Source organism: Sciurus vulgaris (genome assembly GCF_902686455.1).
Source record: "Sciurus vulgaris genome assembly, chromosome: 18".
NCBI classification, from domain to species: domain Eukaryota; kingdom Metazoa; phylum Chordata; class Mammalia; order Rodentia; family Sciuridae; genus Sciurus; species Sciurus vulgaris.
In genome coordinates, this window is record NC_136479.1 from 28,356,610 (window position 1) to 28,375,663 (window position 19,054).

The window sequence follows — 19,054 nt, forward strand, 5'->3', positions numbered from 1 at the left end:
ATCCTGGAGTGTGTTTGCCACAGCTCACTGGGTTTATGAGGGAGAGGGCAGACAGGGCAATGGCCTGTCCCTTCTAGAGCCAGCAGGAGGGGGGCAGACACCAAGTGCCCTGGGCTGCATCGGCAGGGTGATGGTGGGCAATGGTGTTACAGCCCATGTGTTTTGGTGACCAGAGTCTAAGAATGGCAGCTCCCAGGAGCCCCTGCATCCTGACACCCTTGGTTTGGAGTCTGCCCCGTCAGGAGGTGGAACTTCCTTCTTGTTTGAAAAATGGCTCAGCAACCCTTGCTCTGCAAGCTTCAGGGGCTTTGGAGGGGAACTCGTGAGCTGCCACAGCCGCACTCCAGTGCCTGGCCAGGGAGAGGTGGGCCAGCAAGGCAGGCATGGCCCTGCCTCAGGGGGCTCCTGCCTGTTGGAACCTGGCAGCGTGAGTGAGCTTGCACACTGTGAAGTGCGGTGCACGCAAGCCGGCCTGTCCACAGACGGATGCTGCAGCAGGGCTTGCTTGCCTGGGGTGCGTGCTGCTGGTCCTCAGAGGTCTGTCTTGGTCTGTTGGGACCCTTCAGAGAGAGCGCAGAAGGTGCCTTGGCATTATACGAATGGAGGGCAGCAGTGTTGGCGGGCGTCAAATCCTTGGAGGGAAGAGTGTGGTGGTGGGGGTCACCCCGGGACTCTGGCCCAGGAGGTCTGGGTGGGGTGGAGCGTGTGCTCTCCGGGGTGCTGGAGCTGCTGGTCCAGACTGCACTTTGATTAGCACCATCCTATCATATGGTGTTGGGGTTCGCCTTCGCTGGACTCAACTCTGCAGGGAGCTGGAACTTTGGGGTATCAAACAGAGTGCGGAGTCCCGCTGGGGACGAGACTGCTGCCCTGTGAGGCGGGAAGCAGGGCTGACTGGAAACCCGGGCTGGCACTTGCTCTCCCCACCCTTGGCGTCCCATTGAACCTCCACAACTACCCCATGGCAGGGGCCATGCTGCCACTCGCCGGTTAGACTTGGATCCGCTCTCCTGTGTGGCCTCGGTGTTCTCATCTGTGAGATGGGAGCACTGATCGTCCCGGTGTTATGGGCAGGTGAGGGGGCTGCCCGGGAAGTGACCTTGGGGAGCCAGCATTTGGCTCTTTGTCATCCCTTCTGCCACACTGGTTACTGTCCTCTAGGCAACGCTTCCCTGAGTGTCCCTGGGAAGAGGGGACTGCAGAGGTGAGGGGCTTGTCCCCACAGCACAGGGTGGGCTTCTGTGGACCAGTGGACCCTGGCAATTCCCTGAGGGAAGATGAGAAACCCAGAGTGAGGGGCTGGGAGTCCAGGGACAGCGCTTCCCTGGTGGCTCCCTGAGTGGCCTGGCCAGACTCCTCCTCCCCAATCTCTCTCAGGTGTGCTGGGTCCTGGCTCTCAGCTGCAGGAGGCCACCCTGTCACACTCTGCTGTCAGCTCTGCCCTGGCAGGCGTGAGTCGACGGAGGTGAGTTCTGGCTGCCTCCCCACTCCCCCATGGCTGCATGGGGACAGTGGTGACCCTGTCAAGGGGCAGAGGGGTGGGCACGAGCAGTCATGCCAGGACCCCTGTGGATGTCACATGCACTGGCCCTGGCTTCAGACTCTGGATGCTGCTTCCTCCTATTCTGGCCAACAGTTCCTCCCTAGGGCCCTGTCCAGAAAACAGCCCCAAAGCCACCAGGCAGCCCCTGAGGCCCATGGTCTCTACAGCAGAAGCAACCCTTCCTGTTGCCTCCAGGCCTGGGGCTCTGGGGCTCGGGGTCTGACATCCCTACAGTGGTGCCTGAACTATGTCGTACCCAACTGCAAAATGCGTGCATGCTGTCATTTGTCCTTAAGGGAGTGTGTGGGGGAGGGGGGACTTCAAAGCACTAGTGTAAAGCGCCTGGAGCTTGGTGAGCACCAGGAGCTGAGCTAAGACCTGCCTTCCAGCCGCCCTGTTTTGGTTCATTCTCACAGGTAGCTTGTGAAGTTTCCAGAAGGATCTCTAACTCAGAGAGGCTAAAGGCTGTGCCCTGGGTCACACAGCCAGAGCTTTCCTCAAGTTGGGTGTGCAGGCCGCCGAATCCCCCAGGCCCTTTGCCCCTGGCTTGGCGGTGGTGTCAGGGGAGAGTGCAGGGCCCCAGTCGCTCTGAGGAGTGGGAGGAAGGAGTTGGCCCAGGCAGGTCTCCTTGAAATGGGGTCCTCGATATCCAAGGGTCATCTTGACCTGCGTGGAGTCCGAGACAGGACAGAAAACATACGGGAAACAGAAATCCCTTCCACAGTGGTACTTACAAAATATCCTTTTGGCTGAAGATTTATTAACTTTAAAAAGTAACACTAGGGGTGGGGGATTGTTCAGTGGTGGGGTGTTTGCCCGGCACGGGTGAAACCTTGGGTTCCAACCCCACACCACACACACCAAGATAAAAGTAACAAAGTAACACCGGCACCTGTCAGTCTGGGACTGGCCGATCAGGGATTGGCTGCCGATGACGTCATAGGATTAGCCGGGTTGTGATTGGTGGGTGAGAACTCCAGGTCAGGTGTGAGCAGCGCTCACTGGCCATGGCTGGTGTCTGTGGGCCCTGACACTGGAGTGGCCTAGGCACCTGGGGAGAGGCAGGGTAGTGAAAAAGGCCTGATTTTTGTGGGGCAAGGCCCCATCCTAACCCCAGTCAGAGTAGCCGGCATTGCCGCGGTTCCTCCCCCATCATCTTCCAGGAGGCAGGGAGGCTGAGCACGGGTTTCCCCTCTGCCCTGCCCTCCCCCACCCCCACCCCGCTTCCCCACCCCCCCCCCCCTTTTGGTACCAGGGGCACTTAACCACTGAGCCACATCCCCTGCCCCTTTTATTTTTTATTTAGAGACAGGATCTCGCTGAGTTGCTTAGGGCCTCCCTAAATTGCTGAGGCTGCCTTTGAACTCGCTATCCTCCTGCCCCAGCCTCCTGAGACGCTGGGATTACAGGCCTGCACCACTGCCACCGTGGGACTTGCTTTTTGTTATGGAGATACCTGCATCCTTGAGGAAGGGAAGAGATTTCTCAGAGCCTGTGGCTGGACTGGGGGCTGGTCCCAGACCTGGCTGGTCAGTGCCACCAGGTACGGGGGCCCTTCACATGGATGCTGTGTGTGGCGCCGCTGTCTCAGGCTGGCCTGGCCTGTGTGCTGTGCTGCGGAGAATGCCAGAATCCCTTGACCTGGCAAATGTCCCCCTCAGCCCCTCTCCCTCTTGCTCAGTTTCCCTTCCCGTTCCCAGCTCTCCCCGAGGGCTTGATCTCCTGGCCATGCCCACTGGCACCAGTCCAAGGGCTCTTTCCCAAAGACCGAGCCAGGACGCTTGGGCCTTTCAGGAGGAGCCTTGAATTCATGAATGGACACAAAGAAGCAGCCTGGGGCCCTGCTGGAGAGGTGGGGGAGAAGCTTCCCGGGGCCGCTTGGCCCTGGGCTGTCCTTGGCCTCTGAGGGACAGACAGACAGATCCCTCTTTGTCCAGGATCCTGGGCAAACCTCTTTAGTCCATTGTCCACGGGACTCAGGGTCGCTGCCGACAGGCACCAGCCCAGCTGGGGAGGGGTGTATGTAGCAGTTTCCCTTCTCCCTGGGCCTCCCCTCTGGCGAGGGGCAGACCCCCACTGGGGACAGGCCAGCAGAAGGAGGAACTGCAGAAGCTGGACTCTGAGGTTGGGCCTGGCTCCCGCCACACTGCAGAGGAGGGAGCTGGAGTGGGCGGGGCCCAACACGCAGGCGCAGAATGCCCTCCAGCCCCTCATCGCCACCTGCCCCTGCCCCTGCCCTGCCCAGGGAGCAATCGCTTCTGTTTTTTATCATCAGGCTCCAGTTGCTCTTGAAGGTGGTGGAAATAGGGTCGAAGCACATATGCATTCAGCATTGGACTGCATGCGTCTCTGTGTGTGCAGAAATTCGTTCTGGATGCTTCTGGGACGCCGCGGTGTAGTTGTGCCCCCTTTATTCCTTCTGCGGTGGACGGGTGTCTGGGTGGCTGCCAGGTCTCTCCAGCCAGCACCTTCCCTCCTGAATTCTGATGCAGGAGAGAACCTCTGGTCTTGAATGTTGATTTCAAACCCAGATTTCGATACTTAAAACATTTGTTTTGCTTGAAGTTTCTTCTTCTTTTGCTGCTATGGATCGAAGCCAGGGCCTCACAAGTCCTAAAATATTTCTGTTTTTTATTAGATTTTTAAAACCATCACTAAAGAGCTGGGGATGTAGCTCCATGCCTAGCAGGGGCAAAGCGTCAGTGTTGCCAAAAGACAAAGACGCTAAAGTAGCCAAGGAACACTGTAGCTGTCCAGTAACACGGGAACGTCAAGAAAATCATATCTGGCTCGCCTCCGTACAGCTGGTACAGCTCACGATAAGGTCCCGTTTGCTTCCCTTTACATTTTCTGCTTTTCCAGGTCAGCAAACTAACCTTGGCCCATAAAGACTGTGTGACCCTGTGAAACTGCTTGGAGTCTTAACTACTGAGCCACATCCCCAGCCCTTTTTATATTTTTTATTTTGAGACAGGGTCTCTTTGCTTAGGGCCTCACTAGGTTGCTGAGGCTGACTTTGGACTTTCGATCCTCCCACCTCAGCCTCCCGAGCTGCTGGGATTACAGGTGTGACCCACCAGGCCTGGTGGCCCCAAAGTTTCTATAGGTTTTAGGCTGGAATTGTTCCTAATTCATAATCTCCAATCTGCAAAGTCTTAATAAATGCTCTGAGATGATGGATTGTTGGTTTATTCACCAGGAGTTACCTGTTGCTCACCTGGTAATGAATCAGGACCATCCCCAGTTTGGAATCAGGGGGAGTGGGGGGGTGGGCAGATGCAGACCCAGAAACATGCAAAATCAAGGCTGCATCCTAGGGTGCCGTGTGAGGTCATACGCGGGCAGCTGTGGGGTCTCTCTGACCATGAGTTCTCCAGGAAGAGGAAAGAGGAAGAGGAATTCCAGGCAAGAAATAGCTTTGGCCTAAGAGGCAGGAGAAGGCAGTAACGGCCCAGCTTGGATGGGGTGTGACTTTCTAAGGTGGAGGGATTGTTGTTCTCAGCTTTGTGTCGCTGTGATCAAAATACCGGAGAAGGACAATTTAGGGGAGGAAACGTTTATTTTGGCTCATGGTTTCAGAGGGTTAGTGCACGGTCGGCTGAGGCCATGGCTCTGGCCCGGGGTGAGGCAGACGTCACCGCAGAAGGGGTGATGGAGGGAGGCCTCTGGCCTCATGGGCCAGCCGGGAAGCAGAGGGGAGGGGAAGAGGCCACAGGAAAGACGCACCCTTGAGGGCCACGCCCCTAGTGACCCGCCTCTTCCAGCCACGCCCCGCCTCCCACCCTGTCAGTCCATTGAACTGGGATCAGGTCGCCGCTCTCAGAATCGAATCATCTCACCTCCGAATAATCCTGAGTGCACACAGGAGCGTTGGGGGACACCTCACACTCAAACAGTGGCGGGGGCGGCCAGGTGCAGAGAGAGCAGGATGGTGCACAGCTTGTGGCTCAGGTGCCCAGACCCGGCAGAGGTAGCTCTGCCTCTTCCCTTCCTTGGCCTCCTGGGCCACAGCCACCTCCCTTCTGGGAGTGGATGGCCAGGTGTATTATACTATAGCGTGAAAGGCTGATATGATCTTTGCCATCAGAAGCGCAGATGGGGCGGAAAGGACAAGGGGATGCGCTGGAGAATGTGAACCCGGAGCCTGAAGATAATGTCTCTGAATCCCCAGATACAGCGAGGAGGTTCGGCCCTGCCCTGCCCGCAGCGTTGGAGGAAGCACTTGGGTCCCTGGTTGAGCCGGCCTGTCTGCCCCCAGCCTGCCCTGGGCCTGTGCAGGCGTTGCTCATTTTCCACAGCTTTCGTTTCAACCGCTAGACTCAGGCTCTGGGCTGGAGCCTGCTTGCTACCCATGCTGGGCCCGGTGCTCCAATGGTGGCCTTGGGAACCAACCGTGAGTCCCCTGCCGTGTGGCACGTGGCACCACCATCCTTCTGCAGGGCTCTTCCTCCAGGCCCTGGTTCCCCGCATTGGCTGCACATTGAAATCATCTGGAAGATTTTTTAAAAATCCCAGCCTCACCCCGGTGAGTCTGTTCTGATTGGGCTGCGACCTGAGCATTGGAATTTTTTTTTCCTTTGACAGCAGGAATTGAACTCAGAGGGGGCTTGACCACTGGCCACATCCCCAGCACTTTGTAAGATTTTATTTAGAGACAGGGTCTCACTGAGTTGCTTAGGGCCTCACTAAATTGCTGAGGCTGGCTTTGAACTTGTGATCCTCCCACCTCAGCCTCCTGAGCTGCTAGGATTACAGATGTACACCACCATGCCTGGCTGGCATTGGGATTTTTAAGATCTCCCCCAGTGACTGATTTGGATGGCAACATTCACTCTGGCCTGCTCGTCCAACCTGCTAGGCGCATCTCGAGTAGCCTAGAATTTCTCCTGCTTAAGGGAGAATTGCAAGAAAAATTCAATGAACAGACTTAGATTCACCAGCTGCTGACGTTTCACGGCCCTTGCCCTATTGGTGGCTCTCTCTGCAGGTGCCTTGACATTTCCTCCTGGAATACATCAGCATACATTCTCCTTCGGAACCGCGACACCCAGCTCCCAGAACCTTCCACATCAGAGTCAATACTGTGATCTAACAAGCAGTCTCCCATCAACTTCCCTAAGGGTCCTTAAGTGAATTCTTTTTTGCGGGGAGGGATACTGGGATTGAACCCAGGGGTACTTTACCGCTGAGTCACATCCCCAGCCCTTTTTCTGTTTTATTTTGAGACAGGATCTCACTAAGTTCCTGAGGCTGGCTTTGAACCTATGATCCTCCTGCCTCAGCCTCCCTAGTTGCTGAGATTACAGGTGCTAACAAAGATTCTTGGCCAGGTGCAGTGGTGCATGCCTGCTAATTGTGTATATTTCATATAAATGAAATTATACAACATATGATCTTTTATGTCTGACTTCTTTCACTCAGCCTAGTATTTTGGAGGTTCCTCCAAACTGTACCATCTATCAGTACCTCATCCTTTTCTATGACTCAGTAATATTCCACTGTTCAGGTAGACCACATTTTGTTTCTCTACCCAGCCTTTCCCAGGCAATACATGTAAACTGAGATGCGGTTTCACTATGTTGCCCAGGCCAGCCTTGAACTCCTGGGCTTGAGCGATCCTCCTGCCTCTGCCTCCTGAGTAGCTGGGACCACAGGTGTTTGCCACTGTACCTGGCACCCAGGTGATTCTTATGTGCAACCAAGATTGAGTACCAGTGGCCTAACCTTTATTCCAAGGCTGTGGACTTTAAGTGAGACCCCCTGCCACCCAGTGTGAGGTACCTGGATGGGTTAGGCTTCAGTAAGGGAAAGGTGCTGGGCTCTTGGGGGAACCTTCTGGGGGAGGTAAAAGGAGAATTTGGGCACCTGCCGTGTCTGGTCCCATGTGAGTCCTGAGCCATATTCTCCGTGCGTCCTGCAGGCTAGGTAGTATGCTCCCCTTTCACACACCAGGAATCAGCAGCCCAGAGATGTTAAGTAAATGCCACCAGCTGGCACAGCAGCTACGTGACCCTGCAGAGGGCTCCTCCTTGCTGTGCCTAGCTCCAAAGTCCATGCTCCTGCAGTTCAGGATTCAGTATTCTGTGTTCTTCTCCTGCCAGCTTCTGGTCTGGATCCTGGCTCAGTTTGGGAACCCTCCAAGTGGTTGTGACCACATGGTCATCAGAGCTGCAAAGGCTGGCCACAGAATGGGGTTCTGTTCTCCAGAGGGGAGGGAGAAAACCTAGTTTCCCTCTTTAGTCTAACCAGCAATATGTCGCTAGAAGTATCGGCTCTTTCAAGAGAAACTTGCTGTGGTCTTGAGGTTGCCTCTCTACCAGCTCTGTTCTGAAGCATCTCCATTATGATTTCATCTGTTAAACATGAAGCCCTTATTGTGGCGCACATCTGTAAGCCCAGCGGCTCAGGAGGCTGAGGTAGGAGGACCACCAGTTCAAAACCAGCCTCAGCAACATGAGGCGCTAAGCAACCCAGTGAGACCCTGTCTTTAAACAAAATACAAAATAGGGTTGGGAATGTGGCTCAGTGGTTGAGTGTCCCTGAGTTCAATCCCTGGTACCCACCCCCCAAAAATGAAGCCCTTTTCCCTCTACTGGGGATGAATAAATTCTGGTACATTCATGCAATGGAATACTACTCAGCCCTGTAAAGGAAGGAGGCCTGGGGGTGTAGCCCATAGGTGAAGTGGGTACTTAACATGCCCAGGGGTTCAATCCCCAGCACCCATAAAATAAAATAATTAAATGAAATAAAAATAGATAAAATGAAGGAGCATATAACATCAAGGATGATTCACAAATGTATTATGCTAGATGAGAAAAGCCAGGCTCAGAAGCCTCTACAAGGGAAATAGGATGGAAGATGTGGGGATCATTGCTCAGAAAGGTGAGACTATCTTCAGGAGAGTCTGTTTGCTTTTAGTGTAAATAAGTCTGTCTTCGATTCATCCTAATAGAAAATAAGTAAATCCTGCTTGGCATCTAAAACATAGTTCCTTTTCATTTAAAAATGCACTTTGGTTGGACACAGTGGTGTCTGCCTGTAATCCCAGCAACTGGGGAGGCCGAGGCAGGAGGATGGGGAGTTCAAAGCCAGCCTCAGTAACTTAGAGGCCCTCTGCAACGTAGCGAGACCCTGTCTCTAAATAAAATACAAAAAAGGGCTGGGGATGTGGCTCAGTGGTTAAGTGTCCCTGAGTTCAGTCCCTAGCACTAAATAAATAAATATAAATAAAAATGTCCTTTGACTTGATACCATGACAACTTTTTGAACATTTTTTAAGGCTGTACGGCTGTGGGACGACTCTGTGTGTATGACATTCTGGGAAAGGCAAAACTTAGAGTTCAGAGCGGTGGCAGCGGGGGCTGAGGCTGGAGAGGCACTGGGGACAGAGGAGGTGGGGCATGGGGACCTGATGGGACTGTTGTTCATCTTGACAGCCGTGACGTTTCTGTGATGGAGACATGGATCCAAGTTCATAAAACGATAGTCGAGAAAACTTTATGGCTGCAAATCATAATGTAAAATTGAAAAAAAGAAAACAAACCTCTGTCTTCTTAGAGTGGGGCTTAGGAAGGAAGGGGGCCCCAAAGGGTTAAAGGGAACGTCCCCGGGTCTTTGGGGTGGTGGGAACTGTTTCTTGGGCCTCTGCCCGGCCTGGCCCCGTCTCCTGGCTTCTCGTCCCCTCCCTCGCTGGCCTTCAATAGCTGCAGCGTAAGTGAGAGACAAGGGAAGTCTTGTGGAGCCCAGAAATAAATAAATAACTGGCTGTCCCAGGTCGCCACGGCAACCGTGACATCACCCTCGAACCCGCGTGGCTGGCGCTGTGGGTGGCGCGGGCGTTTGTTTAAGTGCAGGGGAGGAGAGGTGGCCAGGCCGCGCCTGGGGCAGGTGCCCACCTGTGGTCCCTCCACAGGTGACTGCTGTGGTCCCCGACTGGGTGGTGGCAGTGTGGATTGGCCATTGGCACAGCCTCCCCGGGGGCTTTCAGGCAGAGCCGGTCGCCGTGACCGCAGTGTGTACCTGGGACCGTGTCCTCGGGCTGCAGGGACAGATTGGCATTCACTTGGTTCCAGGCACAGAAGTCCAGGATCAAGGTGGGGGCAGGCTGGGCGGCTGCGGGTCCCTCTCTGGCTCCTGGCGGCTGCCAGCGCCCAGGATGCTCGGTAGTTGGAGGAGGCTCCTCTCTGCCTGTGTGGCCGCGTGGCCGTCTCTCCCTGGTGGCCCAGTCCTCACTGACGGCCTTCTCTCCATGTCGAATCCCGGCCTCATCTGAAGAGATGCCATTTGCAAAGATCCTGCTCCCAGATCAGGTCACCTGTCGGGCCTGGGGGTCGGGACCTCAGCGCGAGCGTTTTGAGAGGACGAGGTTCAAACCAGGACCCTGGTCCTGCCATTCTCCAAGCAGCTGGTCCCTCGGGCTGGGGTCGTGGTGCAGCGCCTGCCCGGCACGTGTGAGGACCCGGGCTGGATCCTCAGCACCGCGTAAACATAAATAAATAAAATGAAGTTCTAAAAAATAACCTAAAAATAAAAAAAGCTGGTCTCGGCTGCTGCTGACATCCTGGGCCACCTGGGCCAGTTGTCCTGGGCCTGTAGGGCGGCTCTGCTCTGGGGGCTCCCGTCTGTGGGGTCCCTGCCGTCTCCTCTGAGGTCCGGGGCCCAGGTGTTAGTCTTCTCCCTCAGACCTTGGGGTTGGGCGGCTCGGCCCAGAAGCCCTGGGACTCTGACTGGGGTTTTATTTTCCCACGTGTCTAATAGGCTCAGCCTGACGCTGACCATGGAGTTGCGTGCCCGTGCAGGCAGGGGACAGCGATCAGAGAAGATGGGGGTGGACAGACTTGAACCCCTGGCCTGATGCATAGGGAAACCAGACCCTGGGGACCCCTGGGGAGGTCCGCGCCTGGAAGAGCCCCCTCTGGCCTTTGCTCCCGCCCTGGCCACACTAGTGTACGCAAGGCCAGCGGGCAGACGGTGCCCACGAACGTCCAGCGAATTAGGCTGACACAAAGCCAGGGCACAGAGGGCCCTCAACATGCTCGGGGATTTTACCTCATGGTCCCAGCATACAGAAGGTGCTCAGTCAATGCTCGGTGAACCAGGCTGCTTGCAGCCCTGTGCTCTCAACTCATTCCAGTTTATTTTATTTATTTGTGTGTGTGTGTGGGGTGGGGTGGGAATCCCTACAGCAACGGTGGAGACCTTGGGGAGAGCTTTTGGAGGGTCGGGGTGGCATCTGTCCCCTCTGGAGCAAGATGCTGGTGAGACTCAAGGAGAACCGGTTGCCTACCTGATCCCAGCCTGTGCGCTCCAGACCTGAATGCTGCCCACACCTGATCCTGTCCTCTGTCCTGAGAGCCAAGTACCCCTGGCCCTCACTTGCATGCCATCTCAGGCTGACCTCTGCCCCCGCACAGCCATATCATGGCGGAGGCAGGTTTGGAAGACAGCCAGGACAGGTAGAGTCCCAAGTCACCTGCTGACCTCACCTCCTCACCCCTTTGCACAGCAGTCTCCCCATCCATAAACCCAATAACAGCTCCATGTGTTGCTCCCGGGAGGACCAGAGGTGGTAACACTTCAAAGTTTCCAATCACCAAAACATCAGGAATGATTATTTTTAAAATGAAGTCACTTAGCAATTCTGCAGGTAGAGTCAAACCCAGCAGGAACAAATGCACATGTTCACCAAAAGATGTGCACAAAAATGTTCCTGAACAGTTATCCCTTATTGCCCTAAACTGGAATGTCCACCTGCAGCCGTTTGGATGAATCATGTATGGCTTATTTACCCAGTGGAATACTCTACAGCCATGAAAACAACCAGTTGCTGTGTCTAATAACATGGATGAATCTCACAAAAATCACTGGAGTGAAAGAAGTCAGAAATAAGAGGGTGTGTGCAATAGCAAGTTGTAGAGCAGGAAAAAGTGATCTATAATGACAATGTCTAAAGGTGATTTCCTTGGGGAAAGATACACACTGGGGAGGGGCAGAAGGGCATTTGGCCACGTCCTAAGTGGGCTTTATGGGCTGGCATTGTGGCTCAGTGGTAAGAGCACTTGCCTAGCACGTGTGAGGCTCTGGGTTCGATACTCAGCAGCACATAAAAAATAAACAAAATAAAGCTATTGTGTCCATTTAAAAAATATTGCTGACAAAAAAAAAAAAAAAAAAAAAAAAAAGATTCATGGGTCTCTCTACCCCTGGGGAACTACGCTGTGTGTAAGTTACACTTTAAAAAATTAGAAACCAGGTGCGGCGGCGCACACCTGTAATCTCAGCAGCTTGGGAGGCTGCAGCAGGAGGATCAGAAGTTTGAAGCCAGCCTCAACAATTTAGTGAGGCCCTAAGAAATTTAGCAGGATACTGTCTCAAAATAAAAAAAATAAAACGAGCTGGGGATATGGCTCAGTGGTTAAGCGCCCCTGAGTTCAATCCCCAGTACCAGAAAGACAAAAAACAAAACAAAACAAAACAAAACAAAACAAACAACAACAACAACAACAAAAAAAAAAAAAAAAAAAAAAAAAAAAAACAAAAACAAAAATCAATAGAACACCGCATCCTGTAGCTGACAGCCCCTGACGGGGGTTCCGCTCCGGATGCCATCATCACGATGGGCGTTGTCCGCGTATGAAGCGCACGTTCGACTTCTGCGGGGTTTACTGGGACGCAGCCCCATCTGAACTGGAGGGGCAGATGGCAGAGGGAGGAGAGGGCGCGCTTCCCCGCTGTAGGGGTGAGGCCGTCAGGACTCCTGGCCTCCCCAGCTGAGCCCCCTGGAATTCTGCCTCTCGTTCCAGGTTCATGAACCACCGGGTCCCCGCCCACAAGAGGTACCAACCCACGGAGTACGAGCACGCTGCCAACTGTGCCACCCACGCTGTGAGTCTGCCCTGGGGGGCTGAGGGCTGCCAGGGGCCCTTCTGGGCGGGGCCAGGGGGCAGCGTGACTTTGCCCATGCTGTTCCCACTGCCACCAACACCTGCCACCCCCGCCCCAGGAGTCCTTCCCGTCCTCCGTGGCCTTGCTGAAATGCTCCCCAAGTCCTTCCCCGCTGCCCCGCTGCTGGGGAGCCCTGAGCAGGTGCGCACTGGCTGCCCCGCAGCGTCCCCAGCTGGACTGGCCGGTCCATTGCTCAGCCACTCTGCAAGCGGCTCCTGGTGCCCGGGGGTCCCTGGTGCCCCGGGGGTGCCAGCTCTGCTCTTGATGGCAGTGTAATCTGAGTCCTTGCAGGGGCTCCTTGGCGTCTGGGGCAGAGGAGGGACTTGAATGGCTTCTCGTCCCGTCCCCGCCTCTCTCAGGGCCCAGGACTGTGGGGGTTCAGCTGAACCCAGGCTCCCACAGCTGGTGCGGGTGCGAGAACAGGGAACAGGTGGTCGGGCTGAGTGCCTGGCGCCACACGGAAGCCCCATCCTGCGTGGGCTGCGTAGTCACCCCCCTTAGAACAGGAGATCTGGGCTTTGCAGAGGAGGAAGCTGAAGCTGGACTTGCCCCAGGTCACAAGCTAAGGTCACAGGAGCCAGCCTCCAGCAAGGGAAGACCCGTCTCTGGATCCCAGCTCCATCATAGAGTTCGGTTTCTTCATCTGCAGAAGGGGGTGTCCTGAGAGTCGCTCCCAAGGGCGGCTTGAGTGTCACCGGAGTCACGGTGCATGTGCCTGTGCGGGGCAGAGGTGCTGAGCGGGTCCTGCTGGTGTGGGCGGGGCGTGGGCGGGGCGTGAGGGGAGGACCAGCCTCTGCTCTGATCTCCGCCCCAAGCGGCAGGTGGACTTGGCTGTGCGCAGCAGCCTCTGGAGGTGGAGCGGCACCGTCCCAGCCTCTGTTAAGTGAGCACGTACTGGACTCATGCTTAGCCAGCCCTGGGAACTAAGCCCTGGAGCTCGGGGAGGGGAGGGTGGGTCACCAAGAGGATGAGAGCCTCACGCAGGAGCACGAGATGGTGGCTGTTCATTTTTTAAGGCGACATAAGAAGATTAAGGAAAATGACCTTAATATGTCTATAACTCTGATCCCTTCTCCACTGCGCTCCTGTCTTGCCCGATATTCAGTGTGCCATGTGCAGCGGTGCGGGTGGACCACCCCTGCCCATCGTATGTTGCTGTGCATCCTTCCCGGTCCATCACTCTCTCTGGTCCTGACAACTGGGCCGGCAGGGACTGCTGCCCTTTGCAACTTACTTGGGTCGGTTTTGCATGTTGATTGCCTTAAGCGAATCCCCAAAGGCGCGCTGGTTTCAGCTGGGTTCTCCATGCTCCTACCCGACCCCCTTTAGGCATTTACAGTGCTCATCCATCCACCCATCCCTCATGTGCCCCTCACGCCCCGGGCGCCTCCTCTTCATGGTCTCCAGTAACACTGGAGCTCAGGGCGGCGGGACAGGAAGGAACAGGCACTGTGGGACCCCCCCCCGGGGAAAGGGGGCTGTGAGAGCAGACAGGAGGGGCCCTGGCAGACAGGGAGGCCAGAGCAGGTGCTTCTGTGAGGGTGACATCTTTATGGACACTGAAGGGTGACAAGTAGCCAGCCACCTGGGGAGAGGAGGGAACAGCATGTTCAGGAAGAGGGAACAGCATTGCCGAAAGGCTCTGAGGCAGGAAAGATGGTCACCCTGGAAGAAGGGAGAGTCAGGTCAGAGAGCTGACCTGGGCAGAGGAGAAGGAAGAGCAGGGAGGTGCAGTCCAGGGACGGAGGGGGCAGCGGATGCACCTGTCAAGGCAGAGGCTTTCAAGGTCTATCCCTGATGGATTATCCGCTGTTTGAACCCTTTATAAGCTGAGTGGCATCTGGGCACCTGGGCTCTTCTGGGCTGAGCTCGGCCTTCAGAGAACTGCAAGGGGGTGATGATGTGACATGCGGCCCGTCTGGGTGCCCTGGCGGTGGCTCAGAGCGGACCAGGGCTGCAGAGCTGCTGTTCTCTGGACAGCGGTCCTTAGGCCCCTGGAGAGCCCGATGGACAACCTGGATCTCCGTGGTTCGCCTTGGAAGCTGCTGCCCCGTGTGGCTACTGAAATGTACATCTGAATCTGTTCACGTGCAATAAAAGAACAGGACTCAGTTCTCCAGGGGCACCGGACACCCCTCGCCTGACGGCGTGGTCTGGAGGAAGGGGAGGGAGGCCGTGGGGACCTTGGGCTCGCGTTCCCCTGACCTGCAGCACCTGTCACCCCTCTGCAGCTCTGGATCATCCCCAGCATCCTCGGGAGCTCCAACCTCTACTTCCTGTCCGATGACAGCTGGGAGACCATTTCCGCCTGGATCTATGGCCTTGGCCTCTGTGGCCTCTTTGTGGTGTCCACCATATTCCACACTGTCTCCTGGAAGAAGAGCCACCTCAGGTAGCATCTGTCCAGCCCATGGGAGGGGACGCCAGCAGGACAGGGTGGCCCTGGACCAAGGGACGGGGCGGGGAACCGAATTTGCCAGGGACCTGCTTAGCTGGGCCAGGAGCCACTGAGGGTGGGGACCCCTAAGCTGTCTTTGGGGTGGGGGTCAAGCTTGGCCTTGGGCAGCTGGGGTTGAGCCCACCCGGACAGACCCCTCACCCACACGAGCCCCACGCACGTGCTTCCCTCCTGGGTGCCGCCTGTCATCTTTTCAGCAACCCTGCAATGCAGGCACAAGCGTCCCTGAGTTCTCAGATTTCGATGTGCTTTGCTTTTAATTTTTTAAACTGTGATAAAATGAACACGACTTCCATATGAATTCACCATCTTGGTCCTTAATGAGTGGACCGTCCAGTGGCATTGAGCACACTGGCCCTGTTTGGGGACATCCCACCATTTGCCTCCAGAACCTTCCGTCTTCCCACACCGGAGCTCGGCGCCTGCTGGACGCTCCCTCCCCTCTCACCCTGCCTGGTCTCTGGTACCAGCCTTCCATTTCCAGTCTCGGGAAATTCGAGGGCACTGGGAACGGCACCTAGTGGACTCCTGCAGGGTTCGTCCCGGGGGCCTGGCTTGTTTCCCTTCTCGTCCGTCCTCAAGGCTGCTCGGTGGTGGCGTGTGGCATAGATGCTGGCGTCACAGACAGGGCCTTGCTCAAGGTCACATAACTGGTCCCGTCTAAGCAGAGCTGTTTCCAGGACTCCAGGCTCCTGATGAAGCCTGTCCCTCCCTCCTCCCTGTCCCCTTCCTACCATGACAAATGACCACAGACTCGGTGGCTTAAGCATCCTAAATCAATTTCCTTACGGTCCTGGAGGCCAGAGTCTGCGATCAAGGTGTGGGCAAGGCCCCAGGGGAGGATGCCCCCTGCCCCTGCCAGCTCCTGGGGGCTCCTGGAGCCCCTTGTCACATGACCACAACACTCCCGACTCAGCCTCCCCCTTCCTCTGCCTCTGCTTCCTGCTGTGTGTCTCTGTGCCCACATCTCCCTCTCTTTCCTCCTCTAAAGATGCAAGTGGGTTTTAGGGCCCACTAGCCGGTGGCATGATTGTTCTGTCCTCGTCTGTGACGTGGCAGGTACAAACGAGGGACCCGCCTTATGGGTAAGATGGCCGGTCAGCACCAGTAGGGGGCTTATGACAGCATGCCGATGGCGGCAGGGGCTCCCCACCTGGCAGCCACTGTTATTGTCTTCATGTCTAGGAACAGGTGTGGCCGAGCCACACGCAGAGTCACTGGTCAAATTTGTTCAGGGCTACAGTTCACTGGACAGAATCACAGTGTGTATTAGTTATTGATTGCTGCATAACAAAAACGCCCCCAAATGTGGTGGCTTAAAATAAGAGATGTGTATTATCTCTCAAAGCCTCAGAGGAACAGGGGCTCCCAGCTGTGGTTTGGGGTCCCTCCTGTAGTCCGTTGTTGGCTGGTGCTGTGTCATCTGAAGGCCCGACTGGGGCTGGAGGACCCAATTCCATGGCTAACAAGTTGGTGCTGGGTGTTTGGGGGATGCTCATTTCCTCCCCAGATGAACCTCCCCACACCACCTGTTGGCTCTTTTCCCCCAAAGTTAGTGGCCCAAGAAAACAAGGCAGATGCTGTAATATATTTTATGATCTTGCCTAGGAAATCACACACCATCATTTCTGTGAGAACCTGTTGGTTCCATGAGTTTGCCCTGATTTTTGTCGGTGGGACCGTACAGGGTGAGACGACCAGGATGCAAGGCTCATGGTGCCATTTTGGAGGCTGAGCACCAGCGTGTTCAAGGGGAGGTCATGGCAGGATTTAGCTTTAATCGAGCACTTCTTGTTATGCACTGTGTCAAGTATTAACTCACTTAGTGCTTACGGCGACCTGTGGTTGGGATGCAGGCGCCTCCCTATTTTACAGAGGAGGAAACGGCAAGGGTCGTTGACTCCTGCCAGGTCCCTGGGTGGTAAGATCAGGCATCCAGCCTCTGAGCTCTTCCGAGCAGGCTGCTGGAACCCAGGGGTGCAGAGTTTTGTAGGTTTCTGTTTGTTTGCAGTTGCATGTTTTCGAGTTACAGGATTCGCTATTTGACCTCTTTTGAAAATCCCAGTGTATAAACCCAACATGCAGAGCTGCTGATTAAAGTAGGGAGCATGTCAGGAGTCACCTCAGGGGACGCCGGGGCGACTCGTACACCCTGACCTCAGCAGGAAGCTGGGTTTGAAAACTGTTGCTCTGGTCATTTATGGGCAGGGAGACTGAGGCCTGAGGAGGCCCAGCTGGATGGAGGCCAGTCTGCCCCAGCCCAGTCCCTCCTGGTGGGGAAGCACTGGTGTCCTGGGGCAGCACTGAGCCCAGGGTCATGACCAGCACCTTCTCTGCCTGCCCTAGGATGGTGGAGCACTGTCTGCACATGATCGACCGGATGGTCATCTATTTCTTCATAGCGGCCTCCTACGCGCCCTGGTGAGTACCGTGTGGGGCCACCCTGGGTGGGCTGGTGTTTCAGTCACCTTTTCTGCTGCTGTGACTAAAGGACCCAAGCAGCACAACTATAGAGGAAGAGGAGTTTCTTTGAGGGCTCACGGTTTCAGAGGCCTTAGTCCAGAGAAGGCCGGCTCCATTCCTCGGGGCTCAGGGTGAGGCTGAACATCACGGCGGAAGAAGGTGGCGGCGGGAAGCAGCTCACATGGTGGTGATCAGGAAACAGAGGGAGACTCCACTCGCCAGATACAAATACACACCCAAATCCCTCCTCCTCCAGCCACACCTTCAGTTTCCTCCGTTAATCCCATTAGGGGATTAATTTGCTGACGGGGTTAAGACTCTTACCACTCTCCTGCATTATCTCACGCGTGAGCTTTGGGGGACACCTCACATCCACGCCATAACAGCTGGCTCCCTGCTCTTCAAATCTGTGATTATATGTAGTGGGGTAATATGTTGACCTGGCGCAGAAAAGTGTGGGTGAGAAGATCCCTCTGCTCTCTTCTCCCATCAGGATCTGCCATTTATTACATTTCTTGCACAGCCTAGAGTTATTTCATGCATAGAAGAGCAAACAGGTACATATATGTATATGCTTCAATATATATATACATATAAATAAATATTTATGGAAATATACATATGTATACACATGCATGTATTTTAAAGTTATTTACTTGCTTGCAGAGTTGAGGCTCAAACCCAGGGTCTCATGCATGTTCAGCAAAGGCTGTACCTTTGCTACACCCCCAGCCCTATACATGCATTTGATATTTATAAAGTGTGTATTTAGAGTTCTACTTTCCACCCAATTTTTTTTTTTTTTTTTTTTTGTGGTGCTGGGGATGGAACCCAGGGCCTTACTTTCCACCTATTTAAAAAAAAAATTTTTTTTTTGGTTGTTGATGGACCTTTATTTTTATTTATTTATATGGGGTGCCGAGAATCGAACCCAGTGCCTCACACATGCTAGGCGAGCGCTCTACCACTGAGCCACGACCCCAGCCCCTCTGCCTAATTTTAAGACAAAAGGAAGAAGGCTATACAAACCCTTCTGCAATTTGCTTTGGTTCTCTTAGGAATGAAGCTGGGGGTATCTTTCCATGTTAGCACATTGAAGATTTCCATTCTATGTAAAATTTAAAAAAAATTATAGCCCTTTTTAAAATAGATTCATAGAGTTCCCTTGCCACCCCATAAATATCTGCGGATACTGCCCTGGTGAGGTGTCCATTCCTTGGTGGTTACAGACAGTGCCTGTTGGTGCGTATCTGCGCGGATCACTTAGCAAATGTGCTTGGATGTATTGGCTACAGTCACGTGAAGTTGCTGATAGCTGACCTGCGGCCCTCAGAATCAATGACTTCGTGTGGTTAAGCCTCATTGCTGAGGGTACTTCTAGAATTGTTCTTCCTGGGCCTCAGAGGGTAGGTGCTCAGAGGGTTGGGTACAAATTACCCTCCACTAAGATTGTCCAGTTTAAGCTGGGTGTAGTGGCACACTCCTGTAATCCCAGCGGCTCGGGAGGCTGAGGCAGGAGGACAGCAAGTTCAAGGCCAGCCTCAGCAACTTATTGGGACCATATCTCAAAAAAACAATGAAAATAAAGGACTGGGGGTGTGGCTCAGTGGTAAATCGCCTCTGGGTTTAATCCCTGGTACAGA

At 54.8% G+C, this 19,054-nt stretch overlaps 1 protein-coding gene across 3 annotated transcripts in view; it reads left to right on the forward strand.

Annotated features, from left to right (window-relative positions):
- Positions 1–19,054, forward strand: part of MMD2 (monocyte to macrophage differentiation associated 2) — a 47,589-nt gene that overhangs the window by 16,206 nt on the left and 12,329 nt on the right. For all 3 annotated transcript variants that reach the window (XM_079121087.1, XM_079121085.1, XM_079121086.1), the window contains 3 exons: positions 12,349–12,430; positions 14,722–14,882; positions 17,295–17,369. In XM_079121087.1, coding sequence (XP_078977213.1) covers positions 12,349–12,430; positions 14,722–14,882; positions 17,295–17,369 — 318 coding nt within the window. The remainder of the gene's footprint in view (positions 1–12,348; positions 12,431–14,721; positions 14,883–17,294; positions 17,370–19,054) is intronic.